The 26,527-nt window shown below is 32.0% G+C and overlaps 1 protein-coding gene across 3 annotated transcripts in view; it reads left to right on the plus strand.

Annotated features, from left to right (window-relative positions):
• Positions 1–25,529, plus strand: part of LOC147071359 (senecionine N-oxygenase-like) — a 66,597-nt gene extending 41,068 nt beyond the window's left edge. For all 3 annotated transcript variants that reach the window (XM_085947953.1, XM_085947954.1, XM_085947952.1), the window contains 7 exons: positions 4,422–4,622; positions 14,911–15,049; positions 16,659–16,830; positions 18,046–18,321; positions 19,190–19,353; positions 19,729–19,884; positions 22,787–25,529. In XM_085947953.1, the coding sequence (XP_085804079.1) occupies positions 4,429–4,622; positions 14,911–15,049; positions 16,659–16,830; positions 18,046–18,321; positions 19,190–19,353; positions 19,729–19,884; positions 22,787–23,005 (1,320 nt within the window). In that variant the 5' untranslated portion in view covers positions 4,422–4,428 and the 3' untranslated portion in view covers positions 23,006–25,529. The remainder of the gene's footprint in view (positions 1–4,421; positions 4,623–14,910; positions 15,050–16,658; positions 16,831–18,045; positions 18,322–19,189; positions 19,354–19,728; positions 19,885–22,786) is intronic.
• The last annotated feature ends 998 nt before the right edge of the window (positions 25,530–26,527 follow it).

Here is a 26,527-nt window from a genome sequence, read left to right on the forward strand (position 1 = left end):
TTTTAATTAATTTTTGTGGTATCGAAAATAAAAGATTGAGGTCTCGGTGATCTTAATTTAAAAAAATGACGTGAATAATATAGATTACTTGTGCAATTAATTATTTATGTATATTTTTATAGGAAGTAAATATTGTACTTTTTCATAACACCAAAAAAATAAAATAAATACTTAAAAATAAAAAATAAAAATATTTTACCATCGCATTCCGGGTGCTGTGTTGTTTGTTAAATTTTGATGTTTACTGGCGAAATACGATGGTTATGAGTTCGGTGTAAATATTTGTTACGAAAAATTATATACTTATTTACTTTCAATAAAGAATGCCACATTCTTGAATAATAATATGTATCTTTCACTTCACTTAAGCAATAATAATTCAACCGAGAACATCTTTATTGTATTACAATACAACTGAGCATGCACTATTTATATACCAAATACGTATTTTATAATACGTTTACCATAAATATTTATTTATAACATGGGATGTATTTTAAACTACGAACATAATGTAAAATTATAAAACTATTTTTTGTCTGCGTGAATTTATTATCAACCCTTAATAGGTGTAAATAATAATAATATTGCAATAATATACTTAATTGTTATGTATTTACCTAATCTATGTGTTTATTTAGTTAGGTGTTAGAAATTACAATTCATAAAATACTAAATAAACAATAATAAGTAGGTATGTCTCATAAGGATATTATAAAGTTTGATAATTAATATTTTTGACTTCGTCAATATATTCTAGAAAATTATTCATACATTATTTACTTGAAACTGTGTGAAAACCACTAAACCCATTTTAGTGTTTAATGACTTTAATATTTTTTTAAAATTTAATAATAAATACAAAACTAAAATTTATTAAAAAAAATCTTGACCTAAGCTAGCTAGTAAGGCCAAGAACCCAGTGACGTCTCGTGGGGGTAGGCAGATTGAGCGTCGCTTGGGGTCGGCAGTTACTCGAAGGGCGGCAAATCGAGGAGAATCAATTAATATATATAGTAATAAGTACCTAAACATAGTAATAACGGAAATATCTTTCCATTAAAAAATTCAGCTCACTGATTGGAAACAAAATGTACATATTAATTAGCATATACGTTTTAACAGGACTGTATTTTTTTCGTCGGGTTCGCGATGTATAGTTTACTTCCGTTGTCTTTGGACATTACTCCTTGATGACTAGCAATGACACGTGCAGATTTGCGAATTATATTTGAATTATAGGTAGGTACATACTTAGGGACCTAATTAATTTATCCAAATATTTTTGCCAGTCATTCGCGAGTTTTGAAAGTTGTCAGGTGTATTTTTAAACGTATCTGAAACCGTGGACTCGCAAAATTGTCTATTGAAGTAGAGATGACATTTAAGTGTGATGGAGTGGCATTTTGATGCTGCCTAGGGGTGGCATTTTGTCTAGGGACGACACTGTAAGAACCCTTGATTTAAGGTTATTATCCCAACAAGCCATTAGTAATACTAGAATTGTTATAATAATTACAAGTCTCATAATAAAATATCATAAATAAATACTAAATAAACAATGTGTTTAATAAAACTATTATGAAGTTTGATGATTTATAATGTTACTGTCGCAGTTCCTAGAATATCTAAGAAATTTAATCCTGCCGTGCTCAAAGTATACTGATAAAGTGATACCTGTGAACTAAATATTATAATTATTCTGTAAGAATTCAAAACCTATCATTTGATTGATTAAACGTTCGTTACCCACTTTTTTCATTACGAATATTGGTTGTTAGCCGATAGCCTTTCGGGTCCTATGCTCTGACCACCTAACCATACGCTCAATGCATTGAGTCTTGCCAGTAACGTCCCTAGACAAAATGCCGCTCCTGGGCAGCGCCAATATGCCGCCCCATTTTTTATACAGTATTTTTTATCATCCGTGCACGTGTCGTTTCTGGTCACCATGGGCGTCGAAGGTGAACGGAAGTAAACTAGACATCGCGAACCGACAAAAAAATACTGTCCTGTTAAACCTTTTATGTTAATTAATACATTTCGTTTCCAAACAGTAAGCTGAATTTTTTAATGTAAAGATATTTTCATTAATACTAACTTTAGGTAGCTATTTCTATATATATCAAATGATTCTCCTCGATTTGCCGCACTTCGAGTAACTGTCGCCCCCAGGCGACGCTCAACCTGCCTACCCCCACGGGATGTCACTGAGTCTTGCTGTGTCAAGTCGTGAATTTACCAAACGCAGGCTTCGAACCCGCGATTGGTAAATTCACGCTGCTACGGTTTTGTATCTGGAAATTTGAACGTATCACAGTTCAACGTGAGATGTTTATCAGAAATATATGGCCGTATAGTATTGAGATAAAATTCAATTAAAAAAAAACATTTACAAAATACGTAATAAAAACCACCGGAATACCAGATAAGACCAAAGGAAATATGTAGGTAATTAAATTAGAAATACAATCATATTATAAATATTTGTAAATTCTGTATATGTGAAGTCGTGCCTATCAGATAATATAATATCATACCAATCAATATCTAATTAATGTTTTTATTGAATCTAACAGAATTGGAGCATTAGTGTCTGAAATGCTATACGGCCATCTCTTTTCTTTAAAACAGCTCACGGTGAATTGTGCTACGACGAAATAAATGTAATACGTACAATTATTTACATAAACGCCTAGTTTTATCGTCAGTCTGGTGATATATATTGTTAATTCAATTTGTCATACTTGCTTGAATAATGAAGATACTTGCCAGTTCGGTGATTAATAGTTTTCCTCAATAAATATGTACCTATTAACTGACCAAGAAATACTTAATACAAAAATAAATAAAAAATAAGTCCTAGGCGCAGCAAATTATTGCAATTTAATATTAAAAGAATATAAAAGATTTTACGAATTTATGAAGACAAGACGTTATGCTAATTTGTGGTTTTATTGGGTTTTCCGTTGTGATGTTTAAGTTATAGATTGTCTGTTTATTTTGAGGCCAAGAAAGTAATTTATAAGTATGTGGTTTTTAAATAATATTTAAAAAAAAAGTATAGGTACTTAAGTGCATTATAAATGTGTTAGGTATTTTCAAAAACTGCAACACGTGTTTAATGGCGACTAACATTAATTTATTATATCCATTAAGGTTGTATACCTAGTGTATTCGCGAATAGTATTAAAGGCATATTAAGGGTTGTGTTCAACCAATGTGTGCTACCCGTGCTCACGTATGGCTGCGAGATGTGGACCCTCAACACGAGAGATCTCCAAAGGCTAAGAGTCACACAGCGAGGCATGGGGAGGTGCATGTTGGGCATCACGCGAAAGGACCGTAAGAGAAACGAATGGGTTAAGAAGCAGACAAGAGTACGCGATGTAATAGATGTTGCCAAACAGCTGAAATGGAGATGGGAGGGGCACATTGCTCGCCGAAAGGACGGCCGCTGGACAAATGACGTCATCCAATGGTACCCAAGGGGTACGAAACGGCCACAGGCTCGCCCTAAAAGCCGCTGGATTGACGAACTGGTAAAGTTCTGCGGAAATACGTGGCAGCGAACGACACAGGACCGAGAGAGTTGGAGAAAGCTTTGGGAGACCTTCATCCAGCAGTGGATTGACCCCGGCTGATGATGATGATGAATTAACTATTTTTTTTATTCAACGAATAGTTCACAAGGTTTAAGAATGTAACATTCTAATTATTGAATATACATCATTTTGAAAACACTTCTGAGAAAATATAATATTGTAACCAATAGAACATTTTTTTTTGAAAAATTTAGACACCCCGCAGGAATCGAACCTGCATCTCTCGGGTTTCGCGCCCATGCACATATATCACTATGCTAAAGGCGTCATACTTGATTGCGACAAATCTTAACTAGACTAAATTTTAACGGGAAATAATATTATAACCAATAGAAAAAACCTTTTTTTGAAAAATTAAGATACCTCGCAAGAATCGAACCTGCATCTTTCGGGTTTCGCGCCCATGCACATATATCACTATGCTAAAGGCGTCATACTTAATTGCGACAAATTTTAACTAGACTAAAATTTAGCTGGAAAGCGCTTCAGAGAGTATTAAGAGCCATTAGTTAAAATTTGTCGCAATTAAGTATGGCGCCTTTAGCATAGTGGTGCTTCGACGCAGAACTTGGATCTAATTGGTTGAGCAAGGGGCATTTTTCTTCAAATAAAATCTGTTTACAAAACTTCTTCATGAGGCGGCCAAGATCCACATCGGATTGTGAAGCCAATTGGAATGGGAAATTGTAATTAGCAATTGAGTGGGCGGTTAATGTTAAATGTTTATTCTTCTTTTCATACACATTTAAATATCGCCAGAACCCGACTACTTAGAACAAACTAAGTCTAAAAATGATAACTATGGTATTTTTTCAGAACAAATATGAAGGTCGCAGTAATCGGTGCTGGGGTAGCTGGCCTCTGCTCCATCCGCCACATCATCAAGAACATCCCTGAAGCTGAGGTGACTGCCTACGAGCTCAGTGACTGCATCGGGGGGACTTGGGTGTACAAGGAGAAGATTGAAGAAGAAGAATTTGGGATGTCCTCGTCGAATAGCATGTACAAGAATCTCAGGTATGAAACTGTTCAATAATATTGTAATAAAGATATTGAAAAACCATTAATATATTTACACATGATACACCATTATACAATATCTAAACAGAAAAATGGATAAAGAATTTTTCCAGAAAGGGTTAAGACGGCTGATAAAAATCTATAAGAATCATCTTTACTGTAATGTAGATAGAGTTTAGTTTTGAGTACACAAATATGTATGTATTATTTTTAGGTAATATTTAATTATTTTGATATCAATCAACGGATTTGGAAATTGACTCTTATCACAATGCAGGTCGAGTTAATTTTGTTTAAACGGAAGTATAAAAAAAATGTAATGGTTCTGGGCTCAGAGTAATAATATACAGAGAGTTGGTATTTTTCGGTAAAATTAAGCCATGTTTCTTGCATATAACGCACAGTAGAACATCAATTTCATTATTATTAACTGAACTATGAAACGTTATACCATCATGTTGCTTCTCAGTAAGGCTACCAAATTTAAACACAACGTAGTTAACCATATTTTATACTAAATTAACTAACAATAATTAAATACCACTAACATTATATTTAACAGAAAAAAAACATTAAATTCCAGCAACACGTGCTCGCAGTTTTTAATGAATGTAGTCATTCAAATCAATGTTTACCGGCGATGCATACAACAAATATTTAATTCAGCCGTAGAAATTTTATCTTACTCTAACGCATATTTCGGAGATATAAGGGTGCCGAATGCTCTCTCACTCGTACTTATGGTTCGTTTTTGCTCAGGCCTTGGTTAAACTCAAGATTTTGTAGTCATTTTGTTTTTCACACGCTTCGCAAAAACGCATGAATATCTCGTGTAAACACCACATTTTTTGTCGATTGTTGCACATTCTCACTTTTATTTATTCACACATGCTCCGCGTTATAGTATAACTTCACATATTACGTGTACCTGACGATATCGTGTTTTAAAAATCTACTTTTCTACATAATTCGATGGTTTACAAGCCCTGTCATAAATCATTTCACGTTGCTTATGGCTTTTCCGATACATTACATTGTTTTACAGTTTTACACAATTATTTATGAATATTTAAATCTGTCAAGAGTCCAAAAGCATTTATAGTATTTTACGGTGGTCATTAATTAAAAAAAAACACGCAATTGTCTAATTTCCCACTTAAAGTAAAAAAAATGCGATCCAGCATATTATTATAGGACAAACTTTTACCTTTATTAATAGGAAATCGTCATATTGGTATTGGTCAACATAAAGCCATCGTGATATCGGCTGATTAGTATGAAACAGTTTTCCATCAATGATATATTATTTATTCACAATGTTATGATGCAGATGAACCCAAACCAACCGTGGATTCTCCAGGACATCTCCATGAAAAAATAAAATTATTATTAGTTCCTCACCGATGTCATGATATACCTACACAACATATTCTTTTGTTACGACGTAATACCTATTATGATTTTCAAAAATGGAATTTTTTGTGATGTCACTAAAAACCATAGATAATAAGTCAAAGTAATGTGAAACAAGTAGGTATATCAAATTTATATTACATTTTCTGTCTAGACATGCTTATATTTATTACATTTGTAATAAATGTGTTGTAGTTAAATTTATAATCATTTATTAATTATGTCCACATGTTTTAATAATATTTACCCAAAATAGTCAACAAAATGTATTTGGATTACTTAATCTTCAGTTCCTCTAATTATGTAAATTGTAAAAGATACATCAACATGACAGAAATAGATAATCTTTGTAAAAATATGCTTCATTGGTTATAATTGTTGCATATTTTATTAAATACTTGTTAGTGTTGCGTGAATACTTGGAATAATCTGACGTGTCATCCATGACCCCCGCAAAAGCTAATGTCGAAGGATTTCCAAGATTAATTATGTATACAGTGTGCAAGTAGTCGTCAATTAGCGACTATCTAGCACAAACGAGTAAGAGAGTAATTCTAGATAAGTACATAGTGCCCTTTTCTCTTATTTCCCACAATCGGGCACAATGGTGAGTTTTCTTTCATAGAAAATGTGGTGATGATCAATACGTTTACATTGTAACATTGTGCGATTTGTAATAAAAGGAAATGTTCAAATTTTTTTTCATTAGTCATTTTCACATTAGTCAGTGGTTTTCAATCTTTTTTGGGTCACGGCGCATAATATTTCTGCATAAAACACTGTTTTTTTCTCAAATGTCCTATTCTAGACCAAGATAAATCTGTTCATTTAAAAATGAACATTGTATAAAAACTGTTTTTAAAAATATTTAAATTGTTTGGATACAAACATACACAATATGAATCGGTCAGCACATTAGCTGAAAAATCTTGTTTTTCCATATCGTGTTCCGTTAATAATTAATCGAAGTAAAGTCAAAAGCCATGCATGAATAAATCAAAATTTAATTGCAGTTTTGAAATCAGGCAACGCTGGGGTTCCATAATCAAATTGTTGCCATTTAAAAAAATAGTTTTCCCGATTATATAAATATTTTTTATTTGATTTACAAATGCAAACTTATGAAAACTACACAGCATAAATTGAATAAGATTAGGTATTATGTTGCTTTATTAGTAGGGAGTCAGCTGAATCAATTGACGTATTGCGGATAGAGTATTATTGTCACTAGGTATATAGGAATACTAGATTCGTATATTTTTTTATTGCCATGGCAAGAAATTTGTATACCATATTGAGATGTTGTCTTTCTACGAGAGTATAATTTCAACGTTGTTGAGAATATAATGAGGCGTATATTTAATACTGGTTTTTCCCATAGTGCTATCCCCCAACTGAGGTCGGCCATCATCAGATCTATTTTCGTTTATCATCTGCTATCCAAAAAAGTTCGGTGGAGCTGCACTCATACCAATCAAGGAGGTTATAAAACCACGAAATGTGGTGTCGCCGATGCTACGTTTACAATTACTCTTTCCTTGGATGACAAGTTTCGAAAAGCTATACTTTTGCCCACTCATAATTTTACCGAGGTATTACTAAGCAGAACTTCTCGGTCGTTTCTCATTGGATTGAGAACGCCAACAAGTTGTGCCCCGGTCAGTAAAGAGGATTCTGAAGAAACATCTATAGTCACATCTAGAAAGCCTCAACTCTCCATGATATCTCCTGTTTTAGCGTCCATGTATCATATAAAATGAATACTGCTAGTCTTTCGTATTTGCGAATTTAGTCGATACTCAATATACGAGGGTGGGTCAATAAGTCCTTAGAAAAGCCGACAGGTGGCGCGACTAGTACTGTAAGCGGTTTGTTTTCATGCAGCGGCACTACCGATTCAGTATGCTGCGAAGTTTCAATCATATTGGTCGGGTTGTTGTGTGTTTCTCGTACATTTAAAAAAAAAATTTGCTTGTGGAAAATGGAAAAATGGAAAATGGAGAAAATTGAGTTTAGAGCTGTTATTAAACATTTTAATATAAAAGGGTTAACAGCAAAGGAAATAAAAAATGAGTTGGATTTAGTTCACGGCATATCTGCTCCTTCACTTGCAACTATTTATAACTGGTTAAATGAATTTAAACGTGGTCGTACATCAACAAAGGATGAACCACGCTCAGGACGTCTTGTAGAGGTGACTACACCAGAAATGATCAATAAAATCCACGATATGGTGTTAAGTGACCGAAGATTAAAGTTGAGTGAGATAATTGAGTTTACAGGGATCTCAAAAGATAGCGTCATTTCTATTTTACATGACAAATTGGGCATGAAAAATATTTCTGCAAGATGGGTGCCGCGTTTGCTCACAGTCGACAATAAACGCAATACGGTGGTGGCCTCTAAAGCCCTGTTGTCGCTCATGCAACGCAATCCGGATGAATTTTTTCATCGCTTTGTGACTGTAGATGAAACATGGATACACCACTATACTCCCGAGACGAAAGAACAGTCAAAGCAGTGGATTGCGAAGGCAAACCATGTCCAAAGAAGGTGAAAACCGTAAAATCAGCTGGTAAGGTTATGGCTACTGTATTTTGGGATGCACGTGAAATTATTTTCGTTGACTATTTGGAAAAAGGAAAAACAATAACAGGGGATTATTATGCATCTTTATTGGACCAGTTAAAAAACAAAATTGAAGAAAAACGGCCTCATTTAAACAGGAAAAAAATCCTCTTTCATCAGGACAATGCCCGTGTTCACACATGTTTACGATCAATGGCTAAAATTGAAGAATTTAAGTTCGAATTGGTCGACCACCCACCGTATTCGCCAGATTTAGCCCCCAGTGACTTTTTCCTTTTCCCAAACTTAAAAAAATGGCTAAGTGGACAACGTTTTTTTTCAAATGAAGAAGTCATCGATCGGACAAATGCTTATTTTGAGGACCTTCCGAAAACTTATTTTTCTGACGGTTTAAAAAAAATTGAGAAACGTCTAACCAAGTGTATTGAGCTCCAAGGAGATTATGTTGACAAATAAAAAAAAAATACAAAAATAAAAACTGTTTTAATGCTTTTTTCTAAGGAATTATTGACCCACCCTCGTACTTTAAATATTTGCAAGGTATTTATTGTTTTTCGGTTGTTTTTTAGGTGGATACTCGTAAGTCGAGAACTGTCAGTTGTCACTATCTTTGTTTATATATTTTTACCTCTCCGTTAATTAGCCGATAAATGGCAAAATAGCTTACTGCAATTCGTGACATTTCATACAACTCGTGGAATCATCGAAGAAGCATCTCACATTTTGAACATACGTTATTTTCCATACATAGCTTTCCACTTTGACCCTCTGGTATGATATAAACATTATAAATGATCCGAAATAATGAATTCTTTAATAAACTATGAACAAGTTTGATGACGCTTCGCAAGTTGTATAATGCCATGTATTTAATACGTCATCGGTGACGCGACGTATCTGACACACCTCACACCTATCAAATCATACGTAGCGTCTGGGACTAGCAGTGGGCATCAACATTGTACGCACGTAATATAATCTTTTGAGTTTATTTGCAGTGATTCTTGTATTTTTTAATAAGCAACGTGCAATTTATATTCAAGGAAAACTTACGCACCAAAAAGGTTTTTCCCAGTATATTTTTAGCTTCTTTACAGCCAGATAATAATATTGGTGAAATTAGCAGAAATTGTGGCACTTCGGATTAATGTTATAGTACGTATCTAACAAATATACTAATACATTGTAAAAATGCAATAAGAAAGAATTCTTATTAAATTATGAAGAAGAATTTTTCTAAGTTCAAATTCTTTCAAAAAATCTTGATGTCTATCTTTTACATTCAATGATGTAAGGTTTGGGACTTTAGCGGCGAGATTCGTCAAAATATTTAAAAGGGGGCCTCAAAATAGTTAAAATCTGTCATAAAATTATTAAATTATACCGAAATCTTAAAAAGATGCGTATTTCTTACACATTGAGTATAAAATGTTACACAAAGCATAAAAAACTATAGGGTCCACTCACACACGTACCTACCACTAATACCTATTGTTATGTGTCATTAATATCATCTTCGATAAAAAATATTTTTAGTTAATTGTGATGTTTGGTTTTGGATTGTAGATGTGATTTTTGGTTTATTTTCTTAATCGGGGGGGGGGGGGGGGGTTAATATCAATTTGTGCGTCGGACCTCCGCGTCTCTAAACCCGCCACTGTAGTTTATATAATATAAGAAATAAAGAACAGCTATATCTTTATATAGAATATATATTATTACAAAAATTAATGTATTTTTTTATTTTTCTTATAGAATATATTGTATGAATGAAAGAAAAATGCAAAAACCAAGGGACTGAGTTATTCGCAGTTAGTGGTGATTCCTCTGTTCTCCCAAGTCAAGTTTTCTGGACGTTGGATCTTATAGAGTAACTCTTAGTCACTTGATGCTGAAAGATATCATACATGTATAGTAGTACCTACGTTATTCACATATCTCAGGTATTCGCGAGAAGGATTTTGATCGATCTTGTCGAATTGAATCGTGAACATATAAAAAGCATGTACATTCGATTCAAATTAACCACGAGGAAACCCGAGTGATCTCATCGTATCACTTGATTGTATCATTGATGTATTGAATCCCCTACGCTTTAAACTGAGGCGTAGTTTCGACGCGCAGTAAGCTTTTTTCACAGTAGGAGAATTAATAGTTTGACGACGAATGTAACGATTGCCCAAAAGACGACGAATGGAAAATTGAGTACTTATATCTTTGTAACGGTGGAATGTAGGTGTTGTTATTTATAGTCAATGCTTGAAATGGATAGGAACGCACATGAACGATTCGTGAAATCGCCGAGATTATCGCTCCGTCTTGTGAACAAATTAAATATTGCGATCCGGTTTGTGAATTATTAAAAATCGATTAAATTCACTTCATATATTATATTTGTTTAATTTCAATACGAGACTTATCGGAATCATGCTTAAAAAAAATTATGAGTTACTACAACCAGTTAACAAGGTTCGTATGCCACAAGTTTAAAGGCTGTTACTAGGATTTTTTCCGTCTGAGCTCTAGATAATTCGTCTCTGTTCTGGCAGAACACACTAAGTGGAGAACACTAGTTTTGAGTAATTTGACTTTGAAGTTGTTAAAATGTTTGAAATGGTGTATCATGTGAGTTTATTAAGTAATCGTTAAAAGGATGACTTTAAAATAAAGACTGTTTATTTATTAAGAAGGTTTCCAGACGGTAAAGTTTGAAATAAGGAACATTTTGGTATAACTAACTCAATATGTCATTTTTTCGAATTAGTCTGCCAGAACAGTGACAAATGTAAATAACTTAGTTTCTATATGATATAGGTACCTTCCTCCATACAACAAAATAAATACATAGATATGTTAATAGTTTCTAAAATTATCGAGCGCTCCGGTTCGTAAATGTTTTCATTTCGAGCGCTGTTTATACTGTAATACTGTAACAAAAATATAATACGTTTTTTCAAGTTACAGAATGTCAGCGGAATACTGTCAGTTTTGAGATGGGATAGTAGATCACAATGAATTTAAAATTGGACATGCCTGGTATAGCGTAACAGTCGGCACAGGGTTTTGGAAAATTGTCATTCATACATTTATAGTCATAGAATAGGTATATTATTTTACAAGTGTTAATTATTTATTTGAAGAAAACATTAAAATAATAGATTTCACACGCAAATCATACGTAGTTAACCATATACGAGGTAATTGATTATATGACCAGCATGGTAATAATAGGGTTACATCATTTAGTTTTTATTTAGATTTTCCAGAAAATATGGAAAAACTTTTTTTTATGTTGTTATGAACTATTATAAAATGCATTACGTGATAATTACTTTCATAAGTATTCAAATTCGATTGTTCACTTCTATTTTATATATTTCTATAAAAAAAGAGCTGTCGGTTATACAAAACACTGATCAGAGTCATGGCTATGGCTATGGCTCAGAATATTTGACATACTGGGAGGACCCTTGATGTCTTCGAAAGGAAAATACATACAGAACATAGTTCATTAAATTTATTCTCCGTGTCCAAAAATTTGTACGTATGCAGTTCACTGTAAGATGTTGTATCGGACATTGATAGATCAGATTCATCTCTAAATAAAACACTTAGAAATACGTAATAAAAATCACAGGAAAACAAGAGCTTCAATCATATCTTATTGTATCTGATAATAGTGACAGTGTGATTATCAGATATTTGATGCCAATCATTGTTATTAATACTTTGGACGCTGAAGACGCACCTGGCGCGGAATGACCAGGCGGTCGATCGATGTAATTAACGTGCATTTTAAAGGTGATAATTAAAAAAATCATTATCTAGTCAGCAGCGAACGAGTTAATAATGTGGTTGGTCAATGCGTTTCCAAGAGACGTAGACATTTTTAGTGATGGGCTATATATTTTGATTTTAAATTTCTACCTTATTGTTTAATTTGTTTTTTTCTTTAATTATATTTGTTTAGAAAATTGTCGTTCATTGTTGTTTTTTACTAAATTGATTTACCTGTTCTTTTCATTCTAAATGCCATGTTGTATGTGAACGTATTGAATTAATAATTTTTATACACTCAATATGTTTTTTTTAATAAATAAAATAAGTAAAAAAGGTTCTTATTTAATTTAATACAACGCTCCACGAACAACGCTTAATTTGTTTGCTCTCAATACTATACAGTCATCTTTTCCAGTAAGACAGCTCGGTTATGTTGAAATGTTATCTTTATGTAATAATTTTAATGTAACCGAAATTCTCATGACAACAAATCCGGAGAGAAGAAGAAAAGTTGGAAGAATTAAGCCGATATAACTTTACTGCATTAACAAAGATGTCATCACGCTGTGCTTTGTAATGGATATATTTTTAGGTTTATATTGTTATTACAAGTAAATTGGCTATGGAAGTATGTATACGTGCGTACAAACTATGTATTTCAGATATTTTCTGCAAAAATGTATAGGTATACGGCACACTGACTCTGAGGTACAGATTTATAATACAGCCGTATAATATATGAATACCTTTTGTTTCCAAGCAACCTTGAAGGATCGGTGATTAATCAAAACAAGTTAGTTGAAAACAATTAAAGAGGCATGATAAACCATAAAAAAATACGAATTTTGGGATTTTCGAATTTTTAGGCAGATACCGGATCTAGAAATATTACATAATAATTATATTTACCCCTTTGATTTAAAGTAGATGGAAGACATCTGCTTTTTTACAATTCTAAGGTCGCGGAGGTCGTCAAAAATATTATACAACAACGTGCTTTATAATTTTTGAAATTCATTGCCAGTGACCTTCAAAAGGCGATAAATTCTCAAATATTTGCCGTTTATGTAATTATTTCGTTTGGCCTTCGATCAAATTTATGACAGAACAGGATTTATATTGTGTGTATATGTAAATATAATTATATTGTGTCGCGAAGGATCGTGTCTCTTTTGATCCTTCCATATTTAAAATGCCATCTACATATAACTCAACTGCCAAAAGAATGAATGCCTTAAAATAAAACATTCAACAAAATGATTTATACTTACAAAAAACTATTTTTTTCTAAATTATAATACAAACTATTATCGAACATTATATTATTACCTATTGATAGTTAGTACAGCCTTGGAAACTTACCAATAACGGAGCTGTGAGTACGCAAAAGCATTGATTTGGGTACCACTTGACCTAACTTTGAAGAATAAAAGGGCTCTATTAAACAACCCAGCTTATAATCGAAAATCATTGTTACGTAAACAGATATGTATATATATACCTACAGATAAATTCAGTTGAATATTAATTCTGCTTATAAGGGTGATTATTGCAAATACGTGTTCATGTTTTGATAGAATTCTTGTCTTATTCAGGATATGAAGCTGCATGTGTATACTTGCGATATAGATACCCACACATTAAATATACTAAATCCATTTGTATATAGTTGAACAATTATCGTTCACGTATTTGACCTATTTTTTTTTTAACTTATCTAGTTAATATTCAGATTTTGAATGGGGTAGTTTTGTTGTCTGATATAAGTCGATGTGTTAAAGTAAACCTTACTAGTCAGGCGTGACACGAAGCTGTAAACTTCGAGCGTAGTGTTAGTTATTATTCAAACTCTGAATGCAAACTATTTGGAAAAATGATGATTGTTGCATATTGAAATACATTGTAATAATTTGAACGAAATATGCAATGGAAAATATTCATTTTATTGTTGTTTTAATTTAATAAAACGCATTTTTTTGTACTACTTATTCCACTTTTAATCAATAAATAATTAGGACCGGTTTCGTCCGCCTCAGAGGGACATTTTCAACGTCCCTCTGAGTCGGAAAATGTCCCTCTGAGGCGGACGAAACCGGTCCTAATTTATTGATTAAAAGTGGAATAAGTACTACAAAAAATGCGTTTTATATTAAATTATATTAATATTAAAACAATAATACAATGCAGTTTCACCATGAATTGACAGTTAATAAAATAAAAGAAATATTCATTTGATGGTATTACAGTTTACCGCATTGCTTTCGAAGATAATCAATAATTAGCACTACTATCGTAATTTTTAATTCAGTACCTTGGTTTGTTTATAGTTGGCCTTGGTCAAAATCATGCGATCACAAGTTTCACGATTATAAAAAAATATTCTTTCCCCATTACCTGAAACAAAAAAAAATTTATAACCGAAAAATTATTACCCAAATTGGTTTTAGAAGAGATTTTGTTTCTTGGACACTAATTAATAAATTATTTTCTCCCATTGTTTCAGGACGAATCTGCCAAAACAAGCGATGTCCTTTTCAGACTATCCTATCCCAAAGTCCTTCAACACTTACATGGACGACGAAGAGTTCATGGGTTATGTAAACGACTATGCGAGATTCTTTGACCTCGCCAAATATATTAAGGTGAGTGATGGGTTATAATAATTTATATTTTAACATTTATTATGTTTAAATATTTAAAGATCAGGAAGAGAATACATAATATATTATTTAAATTGTGCTTTTGTTATTTTGAAAGTTAAATATTTTACCATTTTTATGACAACTTTACTGTCACGCATAAAAACAAACTAAAAGTTTTAAATATGATTTCAATAAAAATATTAAATTCGCCATAGACAATACAGAATTATATTTAAATATATTATTGTGGTTTGCTGACTTATTAATATATTTATGTATACATTCATGTATATCCAATCGAGCAATACTAGTTTTCAATACCTTCATCTTTCTTGTTCATAATTATTCTAAATTTAAAAAGATATTATTATATCTACCCGTCGTATTTGGCCAATTTTTGATTGCTGTTTTTTATTAGAAGAGTCTAGACTCTAAACCTTAGATATTTTATTTCTGTAAATAGAACGTGAATAAAATCTCAACATTTGTCAGGTACAAGTTTGTTTACTGGAAGCCAGGCGGGAACAGCGCTAATTTTCATAAGCCGAATTCATGAATTTAAGAAAACCTAGCCTAACTTAACAGATAACCCTATTTTATTATTACCAAGTTTTTCTTAGCTCGTATTCTTATTTGTCCGATGGTTGTTTGTCCGGTACAAATCTTGCAATCGATTTTTAACTAACTTCCCGACTAGCTAGACATTTGAAACTTTTAGAATATATCAGAACACGATGCCAATGCATTCTTTTATTACTATTAGCCACCTTTAAGTAGAATTGAATTCATTTTCAGTTAATTCTGTTTTGTATGAAAAGTTATTTTGGAAGAAATCCGTAATCCAATCCACTATTATTGGTTGCTAACTGAATTATTAATATATACGTGCGTTACTATGGAAGTCAAAATGACATTTCAATATTATATATTTGTTTGTTTGTTGCAAAATAGCAAAAAAATATTTGATGACAATTGCCTTATTTGTTCTAAATTATTAATACATAGAATTGTCAAGTTTATATGATTGAACAGAAAATTTAAAAACGTGGTATAAAAAAGTTCTTTTTATCTTGCAATTATTTAAAATTAGTTTGTCGCTGGTTTCCACTTGACAATAACCCTTTGTAGTATATTGATGTATTGTAGTGGTGATATTATTTTATGTGTTGATGGTTCTGGAAACAGAAATGGAATTTTTATTTTTGTAAAATCTTGTCAACATTATTAACTTATCAACAAAAAAATCCATTATTATAAAACCATTATATTCTAAACAAGATAATCTGAAAATACTATTAAAAAATAACATTTTAGAATTGTCTTTTTTCAGAAATTATGCATACCTAAGAAAGAAATAAGATTAACTTTTTACGAGAATAGAAACTGTCGTTTTTGTTTTTTTTGTTTTCGTCGGGTCTTTGTCGCGTTGTCAAAAATCAAAAAAAGTTTTTTTGAACGTCAAAATTTTATGAAAATGGAACGTGCCGTTTTTGTTTCTAGAGCTTCCAATCATCGCATATGTATAGTCACCGCTTTAGGCAGATGATCTTACAGTATTTGTTGTAGTAAAAAATATAATTCAATTGCCATAATATTATTAATGTTCTAGTTACGCCACTTGGTAAAGTCGGTGAAGTACGTGGACAACGAGTGGGAGGTGGTTTACAGGGACATCCTGGCACAGCAGGACCACACGAAGGTCTTTGACTACGTTGTGGTCTGCAACGGCCATTATAACAAGCCATTCACGCCTCGATACACCGGGCAGGACATCTTCAAAGGTAAGAGAAATACATGTCATTATCCCTTTTGTTTCGGCTTAATGTCGGACATAGAATATAGGAACCTGTGCTATTTCGACAAACCAATATGATACGTGTATATATATATTTTCCAGTAGGCCATTTGGATATATGCGTTACGTATAATGTATTATAACGATATACTTACCGATTTACCGTAGTAGGTAATATGCAGTAAAGTTAATATTACATATTGATACAATTCATCATCCTTAGGTATACATTTTAATTTTACATAGTTACATCAAAGTATTTATTGTGAACCTTGATATGGTTAGTGAAAAAATATTTTACATAATAATATTATAAAAGCATTTAATAATAAAGTAAAATTAAAAAAAAATACGAATAAATATTTGCTGTTCGTAATAAAAAGCATTCCACTGGTTGAATATTTCCCAATTTTCATTATTTGATTAGATCGGGACTCACTCTTTGGAAATGAGTGAGTTGAATTTAAAAATCTATTACGATAACAAACAACCGTGAAAACTTCAAACATTATAAAAATAGTTTACTCTGAAAAATCAATTTGTGCAACTTAATCTATACATGGAAACCATTTTAATTAAAGTTGAAGAGTGCAATGAAGTAACATTTTTGGAGTATATTATATTATTAAATGGCGTGAACTCGTATGAACAAACAAATTAATGAAGTAAATTAGCAGCAGTAATTTTGACAATATTTGAATCCTGTATGATTGCGAACAACTATTTTCGTCGATGATTTGACTAAAGCATAATATGTATGAATAAAACCCTTCAAAATTATAAATTTGTATCATTATAATAATGCATGCATGTATTTCAGTATTTATATACATATCTATATTTTTACTACTACAGTTTTAAGAAGTTTTATGATTTTTTAACGAACAGCTGGTTCATAACCATATTTATAATTTAATCGAGATTAACCAGACGAAACCATCGCAGACAAATCGGTGGGAGACAGCTGAATAACTTCTTCTTCTTTATCAGACCTCGTGATCCAGATCATGTCCTGGATGACTTGACTGTCGGGCTGTAGCGATTTACATATCTTGCTAGACATTTAGCGATTTTATGGTAATGGTTCATCCATATGAAGTAGCCTGTTTTCATTCTATTATGCATTCGACTTGGCTAAATTAAACGACTGTTAATATTTTGTATCGTCGGATCTGATAATATAATATTACATATTCTCCAGGAAAACAAAGCCACAGCCACAACTATAGAGTGCCATCAGCTCACGCGAACAAAGTAGTCCTCGTCATTGGCGGAGGGCCTTCCGGCGTGGACATCGCCATGGACGTCCTGAACTGCTGCACAAAGCTTATCATGAGCCACCACAATGACCACCCCGTCGTGGGATCCTTCCCGTCGCACTTCATGCAGAAACCCGACGTCAAAGAGTTCACGGAGAATTCGGTTGTATTCGTTGATGGAACCAGTGAAGAGATAGACGAGATCTTGTATTGCACAGGTAAATGTCTATTATCACATCACAAGTAATGCAAAAACAGCGATACTTATCAAGAAGTATTAAGTCAATTTAGCTAACTGATATATTTTGTTGTGTTATATTATTTGATACACAACGATCTGGAAAATTTGATCAGATGTTATCAGTGGCGGGCAAGATTGACTGCTGGACGGAATATAATATTATGTATGTGTATTTAACTTTGAAATAATTATTTAGGCGTTCTAGAAAGATCAATGGTATACGTATCAGAGGACGAAACTGCATTTTGTGGCTTAAGAACTTCCGTTATTGGTACAATTACAACTCCACCGAAATGTCACAGGTAGCAGATGATCGCTCTGATGGATGCCAACCTCTGTTGGGGGATGCCACGATAAGATGAATAAAAATATACGATTTTGCGACACATGAAATTAAAAATCCACATACGTTGCAAATTCTTAGTAGTCTGGAATCATTGAACATTGGTACCATGGCTAGGTACGGCAAAAGCCATTCGCAGTTGTGTTGTTTTTGTTTGCTATCATTGAATAGTATACAGTACAAATACTCCAGAAGGCGGCTCTTTTGGTGCTGTGCTTCGCTGGCCTTCCATCCGGGAGTTCTGGGTTCAATTCCCGGTGAGGTCAAAATATATGTACATAATCTAATATGTAAATTCCTGAAGCTTGGGAGTTTTAAAACTGTTATTGGGCTTCACGGCGTGTTGTGGTGTTTAACAAAGAATCATAATATATATTTTTTAAAAAATCGTCCATAATGCCATTGTGGAATGATTCCAGTCTATCTTACCTCATTATATATTCTAATGAACAAAAGCCAGGCAAGTGAATTACTTTTTAAATTGTTTTCATGAATTTTTTAGGTTACGCTTATTACATTCCGTTCCTGGATTCCAGTACCGGAGTGGTGGTGAACAACACCCACATTACGCCCCTTTACCACCACATTGTCAATATAGAACACAATACAATGCTGTTTGTCGGAATACCGCAACTGTGTTGCACTGTACCATTGATTGATATACAGGTAAACAATACATAATATATATTTATATATTTTTTCATTAGCAGATGAACAATATTTCAATGGATATACCTAAAGTGACGGAACTGAACCTTCTATATTCAAAATAAAAGATGTATACAAAAAAACTATAAGGCGCGAATTCCAAACAAAAATAAACTTGCTCTGCTTTGGTCAATCAATCACGATTACATTAATACATCGGTTTATACTGTTGCTAACGTATTATTACGATGGTAACAGTACCAAGTATGTACGAGCCATTAGTGAGAAATTGACTATATTCAAGAATTAGTTTGATAATAATCGGTATTTTCATACATAAATAATTATATAATTTAGTTACTAATGTTTAGTTTTTTTTTTTTGCTTTTACAGTCAAGATATTGCGCTGCGTTAATGAAAGGTAGCTTTACGTTACCCTCAAAAGAAGGAATGATCGCACACAATCAAGCACTGTTCGACGAGAAGAAGAAACTCGGATTCTGTAATAAGAAGATCCTTGGTTTCACGCACATATTAGCAAGGGATGAGGTAAGAAAAGTCTTTTTTTACAACGTTTTTATTAGCTCGTATTCTTGTTTGTCCGGTGGTTGTTTGTCCGGTACAAATCTTGCAATCGATTTTAACTAACTTCCCGACTAGCTAGACATTTGAAACTTTTAGAATATATCAGAACACGATGCCAATGCATTCTTTTAATGCTTTTAGCCATCTTTAAGTAGAATTGAGTTCATTTTCAGTTAATTCTGTTTTGTATGAAAAGTTATTTCGGAAGAAATCCGTAATCCAATCCACTATTATTGGTTGCTAAGTGGGTGGTCCTAGCAACTAAATTATTAATATATACGTGCGTTACTACGGAAATCAAAATGACATTTCAGTATTCTATATTTGTTTGTTTGTTCGTTTTTTTAATTACTTCATATCAAGTACAAGTTTGAGCATATTGAGCATAATAATTCAACAGAAAATTTAAAAACGTTGTATATGTAAAGATCTTTTTATCTTGTAATTATTTATAACTACTTTATAATAATTCACTAGGGCTCGATACTATATATTATATGAGTGGAGTTCCGCCTCCCTGGTTCCTTTGTTACATGCGAACTAATGTAATGTTTAAATTATATTATCCCGAAAAGTAGATCGACGACATCCATGTTTTTATGCGAACCGTCCACCAAGAATCTATTAGGGATAGTTTCAGATCGATTGGATTATTAAAAGTTTCTTTTTTTAGGACGTTATATAGACACCACACATTTGGGGTGCCGAACCGGCCCAATCGTATTGTCACCGCGTTGATACCTATATACCAAATATGGGTATACGAAAAATATGCAGACGGCTTTTTGAGCGGGACAGAAAAACAGAAAAACACAAAACAAAACTTAAGAAAAACGTTGTTTATATTTTTATATTATAGAGTGGATTATGAAAAGAGATAATTTTATTATATTGGCAATACAATTGGTTATAATGTACATATGTTATAGTTGAAAGTAAAAAAAAATAATATTCGAAAAAATACATTAGAATCAAACTACACAGATAGTATGCCGTTTAAAAGAGATTTCGAGGAAGTAGTTTATTAAATTTGTATCACGATTTATACAGGATAATTTATTAAAAATAAAACATTTTTCTCTAATACGGATTGTATTATAAATTCACGGCTAATGTGATTTTGATAGATCTGTGATTATGACGCTAAAAAACAGTTGAACGTGAAAGCATATCACGATTTCGGAAATGATAACACTGAAAATAAATGCTATAGAATCGTGCATAATAATTATTGTGCTAATAATGTAGTAATGATTGATTTGAATGAACACCAATGATTTCAAATATCTCAATACAATAGTTTTATCAAGATTACTTTGATATAATAACATAGGGGCAACGTAATAATATTCTAATTGATCAAGGACGGCGAATCTTTTTTTGTAAGTGTAGAATTTTATGCAAAAATCTTGAAAAAAGGACAAAATAAAAACGTATGTTTTTATACACAAACTGTTATATACAAAAGATTATATTTTTTTATTGTAGTCAGTATTGAGATACTTAGTTGCTTGCCAGGTGTTAATTTATTGGTATGCGGTTAATAATTGAAGACATTTTCAAGATAATTGAATATCTTCTTCTTTTTCCACGGCGCTACATCCCGGGGTGGGATTTGGCCTCCTCCACAACCGCTCTCCACTCACTCCTGTCTCTCGCCACACTTCTCCAGTTACCGGGTCTTCCTATATGAAGCCAGTCCACTTCTACGGCGTCAGCCCATCTCCTTCTTGGACGGCCTCTGGGTCTCTTCCGTTGGGGTAGCCACTTTGTCATGATCCTTGGCGCTCTAACTTTAGGCATTCTCTCCACATGTCCCGCCCATCGTAGTCTTTGGGACTTACAGTATCTTATGATTGTTTGCTGTTCAATCAGCTCTTCCAACTCGTGGTTCATTTTAATTCTGTAGTTCCCATTTTCCAACGTGGGTCCAAAAATTTTGCGGAGTATTTTGCGCTCGAAGACAGCTAATTTGTTTTCCTCGTTTTGAGTTAAGCACCAAGTCTCACAGCCATAAGTGACCACTGGCCTTATAATTGTTATAATAATAATTTAATATACAGTTTGTAAAAACATCCCTTACGTGGTTCAGTTAAACCATTACGAAGGCGTTGTTTTACTTGAGTTTTAAAATAATTCATTGACGAAAATACTTGTTTGCAGTCATATGATTAGCTACATGTAGATAGTAAAAATAATTATATGATATTTTTTCATTGAATAATTAATCGTATCGGGTAATAAATTATATTTAAATTCTGCAATAATATTACTTTTTTATTCATATAGGTAAATATTAATATTATTGCAAAGGTTGTATCAATAAAAAAGTTATCGCGTAATCTGATAAAACAAGCAATCAAATGATAAGAAAAAATATATTGTTTAAATTCAGTATGTACATTTTATCAGAATGAAGGATGAAAAACTATTAAATTTTTTAATACAAAATTAGATTTTACCCCCCCATGTTACACTTAAATGGTCCTAGTGTCATAGGTTTGCCATCCCTGCAATAGATTATTGTTAGCTCCCATTTTAATTGTGTATTGATATGTAAGATATGGCTAATGAGTAGAAAGATTGTTTTAGTTTTTGAATGTTTATTCTCTTATAATCACACATTATTTTGATTGCTAAATATAATTATGTACGAGTATGCATGGATGTATGTGGAAAATATCTGACAAGTTTGCATATTATCACTTAGATAAAAATATGACAAACAGTCCGTATAATCTAAGAATTTGACACCACATTTAGTTAACGACTTCGCGATGACCAGATATTCAAAATCTTGCAAATAATTTGCTGGCTACTAAGGATAGGAATTATGTTAAATTTAATTTTACCTTCTTTTTTTCAGTATGATTACTACAAAGCAATTTCCGAGGAATCCGGAGTAACGGTTATCCCGAAGGTCATCTGCGAGATCAGGAAAAGCACCATGCAGTCCAAGAAGGTCAACGTCTACACGTACAGAAACTACAACTTCAGGTTGATCGATGACGAGACATTCGAAAAGACCTACGCTGGTGATATTAACGGGATCAAAAAAATCATCAACTGCAGTATCGGAGTCTAACCTCTATGTAGATGGAGATCCTATGTGTATTATAGTAGTAGCATGTAATTAGATTATAGGTGTGTCATTATAGCATAAACCAGTGCTTCTCAATCCTTTTCTCATCACGGCTCGCTATTTAAATAATACAATTTTTACCTATAATTATTATAATTTCAAACAATTTAATTAAGTAATTTATTATTTTCTATTGTGCCGTCATCAATGACATATTAAATGGACGACTCACTTCATACCCGGCGCGCACGAGAAATTGTGCATGAAAGTAATTCACAGATGTATGGGTAGATGTCACGTGACCATTGACGTATCCGTTTCCATTATGCGATACAAGCTTCGAGAATTTATAGTAATATAACCTTTATTGTAATGGCGTATTAGTGTCATGACTCATTGCGTTAGAAACAGATTCTCGTAGGATACCGATATTAAAATATGAATTTCGCCATCCGGCAGACCCGACACAAAGTGAGTGTCATTTTATTTTCTAGATGCTTCGTCCATATTAATGTCATTGGCCGTCATTTATCGAAGGTTTGTGACCAGCTAGGTCAGTTGTATTATATCCCCAACATCTTGGACATTGAGTCACATAGTCAATTCTACCGACGCTTCTTCTGCCTTCTACCGTTCCCTGCATTATAAATTGGAGTAAATCACATTTCTCATTGTGGAAAATGTTGCCGAAGTATTCATCTTAAAATATAACCAGATGCGGTTATTAAATGTAATTAAGATTTTTTTGAGACTGTACCACAGAGTCGAGAAATCATCAATGAGATTTTCTATAATTTGAGAAATTGTTACTAGGCAATAATAATAAGAAAGGGAAATTTTTAAATTGAAACGTAAAAAGAAAACTGCCAACCGCAATAGAATTTTCTTAAATATCTCGCTTAAAATTGTTTTTGGCAGATAGAACTAAAAAAAATAAAATAAAAAAAAGTTCTCGGCTTTCATTTTGAACGGAATTTTTTAAATTTCACGATTTAAAAAAAATCGTCATGGAGAGGTAAAAATAAAAAAATCTCAAGGATTCACGAGAAATCAATAAACCAATCACGATTTTTTGAAAAAAAAAAATGTGTGTATAGTTTAAAATTCAGCGACCAATGTATCGGTGTCAGATAATAATGAAATGTATCAAATATATAACTAAACCATAAGCTGTTTAATTGAAACAATAGTAGTTCTATAGTATCTTAATTTGCTATATTAAGTAGGAAAATGTATTAGAATGTGTAGTAAATTATATTTTGTCTCTCTTTATGACCAAGAGCAGAATTTAAATAATATGTTCGATTATATTGTGTTTTATATTATTTATTTTTGTGAAAAGTTTACTCGTATAAACATATTCATAATAATACATATGTCAATGTATTAATTAATTTATTGTGTTATTATATTTAAATATTTTGACAAAATACCAACTAAACATTGAACCATTTAAAATGGTGAGATTAGTTTGAAAATCGAGATTATACCCGCGGGCCTGATATTATAGTATTGGAATTATGTTCAACAAACTAATAATTAAGAAGATTATGAATGACGGATAGAAGAACAGTGACTTTCGTGGCAACGTCGCTTCCCACGATGAGAAGTGTTGTCATTTTTTAAAACGTTACATTAATAATTAAATTAAATTATTAACATATTATTAATTGACACAGAATGGCAATCTTGTAAAAACTGCATTTTGTATATTGAATAATTATAAATGAAAAGTAGATTAAAACTTTAAATAATTCAATGGTTACTTTATCAGTGTTTTAATTATTGTAAATGCATACTCGCGGATAAAGTATTCGCCGTATTATTTTTTTTATTAATTATTGAAATGGTAACACTCTATAATGTTTGAGACTTTCACGGTTGTTTTTTTTATCGTAATAAATTCTTAGGTTTCCACCGCGTGTACTTCTTCCTTCTTTCCCCGACGGTGGAAACCCAAGAATCTATTACGATGGTAACACTCTCTTCGTGTTTATTAAAATTATTCAAAAAAATCTCTAACGACTAATCGATTAAATGATTGTAATTTTCATGCTCTATTGGTTGGTGTATATTGTGTTGACAATTATTGGCAGTGCACACAATCTTGCTTTGTCATAAACTATATTTATTATTTTTGTGTACAAAACGTAATTATTTGACAGCGGCTGTCACTTTTGTTTGAAGGTTTCGCGGTATTGCGTTTATTGTTATGCGTTAGTTCATTAGTTAAAATTAATTTTCCAATATCGGAAGACCAGTGCATAATGTGTCTTATTTATGTATGTAGGTACAAACTACTATGTATAAGGCCTCTGGTACTTGATCGTAGTTTTTTTGCATAAGTGTTTTTTATGGATGTATGAGATTCACGTAAGAGAAGTTAGTATTATAACATTTAGTGAAATTAGATTATCAATGTAATTGAATTCGATGATTGATTAGAATTATTAACTGTGCAATTTTTTTTTATTTAATATGTGTAGCAATACTATGTCATGTATACTAAATATAAATAAAATATTATGTGAAAACAAAGGTCTTTTTTTACCCCCAATACACGATATTGATAATAATAATAAAATTATAATCCTACACCAGTAGTCTCTAAAAGTTTTTTGATCGCGTATCCCCTTAGACAGAAAAATAGAAATAGCGCGTACATCAAATATAATATAAATATAATATAATGTAATATAATATAATGTAATGTAATGTAATGTAATGTAATGTAATGTAATGTAATGTAATGTAATGTAATGTAATGTAATGTAATGTAATGTAATGTAATGTAATGTAATGTAATGTAATGTAATGTAATGTAATGTAATGCAATGCAATGCAATACAATACATTAAAATACAATACAATACAATACAATACAATACAATACAATATAATAGACGTTAGTATAGCAGAAAATCTTTATATCTAGGTAGATAGCCGATTTAATTTATTAATTAATTAAAAAATCTATATTGAAAATAATTGTTAAGAAAGAAGAGTAAACGTCTTTATAATATCATACATAAAACTAACTATTATTAGGTACTAATTATTTATTTTATAAACAGCTTAAATATTTTATTTTTCTCATTATAATTTAAGATGAACAATAGGACTGCATTTGTTTAAAATAATATCTGAAAATTCTGGTTTCAAAATTATGCTGTCACTATTACTGTAATACGGTCTGGTTCCAAGATTAATTTATTTTTATAATTGGTTTAATAGCCAAAGGGGTCCAATGCCAATAATAAGTGTGATACAATTTCAAGTTTACATGCTTTATATAATATTAATATTTACATTAAAATACAATATGTTTAATTAACGTAAAAAGGTATTTGTTATTCTTCAATTAACTTCTTATTTTTTTCCTGTCGATATAAAGCTTGTTTTTTGGCGGACGCCACTAAACAAACGCGTAACCCACTTTGGAAACCACTGCCTTGCATAAACTCAAATGTAAATTTCTATACTTCTCGAAAAAGCTCAGCATGTGACGGAAATAACACGTATCGT

Source organism: Rhyacophila brunnea, unplaced genomic scaffold, assembly GCF_057557595.1.
Source record: "Rhyacophila brunnea isolate RB1 unplaced genomic scaffold, BYU_Rbru_1.0 scaffold_20, whole genome shotgun sequence".
Classification (NCBI taxonomy): Eukaryota; Metazoa; Arthropoda; class Insecta; order Trichoptera; family Rhyacophilidae; genus Rhyacophila; species Rhyacophila brunnea.